The sequence below is a fragment of the Otolemur garnettii genome, unplaced genomic scaffold, assembly GCF_000181295.1.
Source record: "Otolemur garnettii isolate 467f Iridium unplaced genomic scaffold, OtoGar3 scaffold00144, whole genome shotgun sequence".
Taxonomy (NCBI): Eukaryota; Metazoa; Chordata; class Mammalia; order Primates; family Galagidae; genus Otolemur; species Otolemur garnettii.
The window spans coordinates 2,924,804-2,929,105 of NW_003852539.1; the positions used below are offsets into that span (position 1 = coordinate 2,924,804).

The 4,302-nt window shown below is 47.8% G+C and overlaps 1 protein-coding gene across 1 annotated transcript in view; it reads right to left on the minus strand.

The window, feature by feature from the left end:
- RLF (rearranged L-myc fusion) overlaps positions 1 to 3,064 on the minus strand; it is a 112,903-nt gene extending 109,839 nt beyond the window's left edge. The window contains exon 1 of the mRNA XM_003798977.2: positions 2,803 to 3,064. Coding sequence (XP_003799025.1) covers positions 2,803 to 3,039 — 237 coding nt within the window. The 5' untranslated portion in view covers positions 3,040 to 3,064. The remainder of the gene's footprint in view (positions 1 to 2,802) is intronic.
- Positions 3,065 to 4,302: the final 1,238 nt, after the last annotated feature.

Consider the following 4,302-nt stretch of genomic DNA (forward strand, 5'->3'; position numbering starts at 1 on the left):
GCCAGGTGCAGTGCTCACGCCTGTAATCCTAGCACTCTGGTAGGCGAGGCAGGTGGATAGCTTGAGGTCACAAGTTCAAGACAAACCTAAGCAAAAGCAAGACCCTCCCCTCCATCTGTACTAAAAATAGAAAAAGCTGAGGCAAGAGGATCACTTGAGCCCAAATTAGAGGTTGCTGTAAGCTATGATGTCACTGTACTCTACCCAGGGTAACTAACAACTTGAGATTCTGTCTCAAAAAAAAGAAAAGAAAAAGAAAGTAAAACACTCTGTTAAATAAAACTGGAGCTCTCCTTGTGGCAGGCGCCTGTAGTCCCAGCTACTTGGGAGGCAGAAGCAGGAGAATCGCTTCAGCCCAGGAGTTGGAGGTTGCTGTGAGCTGTGAATCCACGGCAGTCTACTGAGGGTGACAAAGTGAGACTCCGTCTCAAAAGAAAAAGAAAAAGCATTATCAGAAAAAACAAACAACAACAAAAAAAAACTGGAACTCCAAGTACTGGATATAAAAAGCAGAATACACATATATGGTATTTTTTGACAAGCTTCAATATGACTGGTTACATTCATTCATTTTTGTTATCTTTCTGGGAAGAGAGGTCAAGCTTAGAAGTCTAACCCAAAATTCACAATGGTTTTTCTTCCCCCTCCCCAATTAGCTCCTCCTCCTCTCCCATACCATTCCATGTCCCTTTCCACCTCTACCTTTGGCACTGGAATGCTCACTACCATTCTATTCCCAGACAAGACTCATTTTTACCTGAAACTTTCAGTCATAAGGACTACCCTACCTAAAGTAGGCTCCCCCCAGTGACTTCTTTCTAAGCACATACAATAATCTATAATTAACCTTTTTACTTATTTTTACTAGTTAACTGTCTTTCCCACTAGGATGTCCCATGAGGGCTCTCTCCTCCCCACTGTTTCTACACCACCTTTTCCATCATTACCAAAACTTCACTGGTGGCCAGGCATGGTGGCTCACTCCAAAGGAAGTGGATTTCATGAGCTCAGGAATTTGAGACTAGCCTGGGCAAGAGTGAGAGACCCTGTCTCTACTAAAAACAGAAGAACTGAGGCAAGAGGATCACTTGAGTCCAAGAGTTGGAGGCTGCTGTGAGCTATGACGCCATAGCACTCTATCCAGGGCAATAGCTTGAGACTGTCTCAAAAATAAAATAAAATAAAAATAAAAGTTCAAGACCAGCCTGAGCAAGAATGAGAACTCAACTCTAAAAACAGCCCAGAATTGTGGCTGGAGCCTGCAGTCCAGCTACTTGGGAGTCTGAGGCAAGAGGATTACCTGAGCACAAGTGTTTGAGGTTGCTGTGAACTATGATGCCACAGCACTACCCAGGGTAGTGACAAAGTGAGATTTTGTCACAAAAAAAAGGCACTGGAAATAGTGACATTTCTACCACCTCTCATCAACTGCAAGCTCATCATGGGTATGTGCTACATATGTCTTATTCACGCTTCCTCAGCACTTGGTAAAGTGCCTGGCACCATCCTATGGAATCAGTAAACGTTTGTGTAATAAACAAGTGTAATTATAAGAATAATCACCATTACTATGAAAGCAGAAAACAATCACAAATTAACAAGTAAAAGTGCTGGTAAATGCTAAAAGTTGTACACACAAAAACTAAAGTGATACAATGTATGGAAAAAGATTGGCAACAATAAAATTCCATTCAAAGATATGAGGTGCTTCTGGCTCAGAAGAAAAGAAGAAGAGCAATCACACAATTCAACTTTTGATTCTTCTCTGGATCAACACAGCAAATTGGCCCCCCAAATTATAACTTAGGAACGCTGCAGTTTATTCAGTACACCAGACTACTCATTAAGAGTCCAGGTGCTAACAGACTACGATTATTTTGCATTCTCTAAGGTACACCAAGAGGAAAAGAGGAGTGGCTCCAACAACTGACAGGACAAATGTCAGAAGTAGAAATAATGGCAAATATTAACACTTGTAAAAGACTTGAACACACTGAGAAAAATCTTAGACTGATCATGAAGACTAAATCAAACACACCCACAAATATGTAATCTTAGGTTAGGACCCACAATAGTACCGAAATGGTACAGAAATATCAGACAACTGCCAAAAGAGGCCACACTCTACATCTCTCTCTCCCCCATTCTCTCTCCCCTGCTCAAAGACCCAACCACACTCTTGGTAGCACAATCCTTAAATGAACATCGAAGAAGCGAAAAAACAGCTTAAATGTCAAAAGAAAAACAAAAAAAGACAAAAAACAAACCTAACAACTAACAGGCTCAGCAATCTCTAATCAGAAAGCCCTAGATGCCTTTCAAAGCCAACTGTCATACCTTTTATGGGCCCAGAAGATGTTGACTCTATATATTAATCTCGGGCCCCAATACACCTCTGCGGATTATTCAGAAAAACCTGGGTTTTCGAGTTCAAAGATCTGTATTCAAAAAAGAATCTCCTGGCCAGAACGAGCAATAAATTCCTCGGGGGGCAGTGGCGCCCCAACCACCAGACCAGGACACTGGCAACGGCTGCAGGGCAAGGCCCCTTCAAGGAGCTGCCGGCGCCCTCCGGACTCTCAGTATGGCCCAGAGCAACCTGCCCCCGCGGTGCCAAAGCCGGGCAGGGGCAGAGAGGGGCCAGCGGTTGAGCTTCCGAGCTGGGCCTTCCCGCCCCGGGGGCGCGGCGAGTCACGGAGGTGGCGCCTTTCAGTCCCGCCCTAAACCTGCTGCAACTGATCCGGGGCCTCTTCCCTTGCCTTCTCCGACCCCCCGCCCAAAGCTAGCCAGTCAGCCCCTCACCTGGCAGAAGCTCCGGCAATAGTTCAAAGATGAGACCTCCGACACCTCCTGCTCCCTCAGCTCTGTCTCTAGCTGCCACAGACACGGTCGCAATTCCGGGACTCCCGACGCCGGAGATATGGGGCGATGACCCCGAGCCATGGACTCAGTTTCACCACCGTCTCCGGTTCCAGCTACCGCCGGAGCCTCAGCCCCGGCCCCGGCGACAGTGGCGGCGTCTCCCTTTCCGTCCGCCATCTTCCCACGGCCCAGCAGCGCGTAGGCAACCAAGCCACGTGACTCAGCCCTGACCCCGCCCCCGGTCGCCCGCGCGTGGTGACGCACTCCCTAGCGACGCGGGCGCCGACCTGATTTCGTCACTCGGACGCCTAAATTCTCCTCCTCTCCGCTGTCTCGGCAACAGCCGCCCTGGCAACTGCCTGGCAACAGCTGGCCAGAGGCTGTTGCCAACATTGGCCTTTCCCAACCGTTTTGAGTCATGCATGGGGTCACAGAACTGGAAATGCCTATAGACCATCTCGATGGGAGGGGGATGACGTTTGATCTGCGATCCGAAGGGCGAAAGGGAGCTAGCGCTGAAAAGAATAGAGAAAAAAGCATTCCCAATGGAAGGAAAATAAGAAGCAAAGGATGTGAGGCCAAAATGAAGAATATTAACAAGGAAACGTGGCTTATGATAGAGATGGCATTACAAGTCAGTGAGGAAAGGATAGGACTCTTCAATAAATGACACTGAGACTTTTTTTTTAAATTGTTGCCCTCGGTAATGTGCCGTAGCGTCACAGCTCACTCCAAATCCTGGGCCTAAGTGATTCTCTTGCCTCAGCCTCTTCGAGCAGCTGGGACTACAGTGCCCACCACAACACTCAGCTATTTTTCTGTTGTGGTTGTCATTGTTGTCTAGCAGGCCCAGGCTTTGAACCTCCCCACTGAGCTATGGGCCTCACCGTGAAGTGAAATATTTTTTCCTTGCTTTATTGGCCATTCAGTTTTGTTTGTTTGTTTGTTTGTTTTAAATAGAAACAGAGTCTCTTGGCTCGGCGCCTGTGGCTCGAGTGGCTAAGGCGAGAGCCACATACACCTAAGGTGGTGGGTTCGAATCCAGTCCAGGCCCGCCAAACAACAATGATGGCTACAACCAAAAAATAGCCAGGCACAGTGGCGAGCGCCTGTAGTCCCAGCTACTTGGGAGGCTGAGGAAGGAGACTGGCTTGAGCCCAGCAGTTGTAGATTGCTGTGAGCTGTGATGCCACAGCACTCTACCCAGGGGGACAGTTTGAGGCTCTGTCTCAAAAAAAAAAAAGAGAAAGAAACAGAATCTCACTTTGTCACCCTAGGTAGAGTGCTATGGCATTACAGCTCACAGCAACCTCCACCTCTCCGGCTTAGGCAAGTCTCAGCCTCGGAGTAGCTGGAGCTACAGGCGCCCGCCACAATGCCCGTCTATTTTTTTGTTGCAGTTTGGCCGGGGCCAGGTTTGAACCCACCACCCTTGGTATA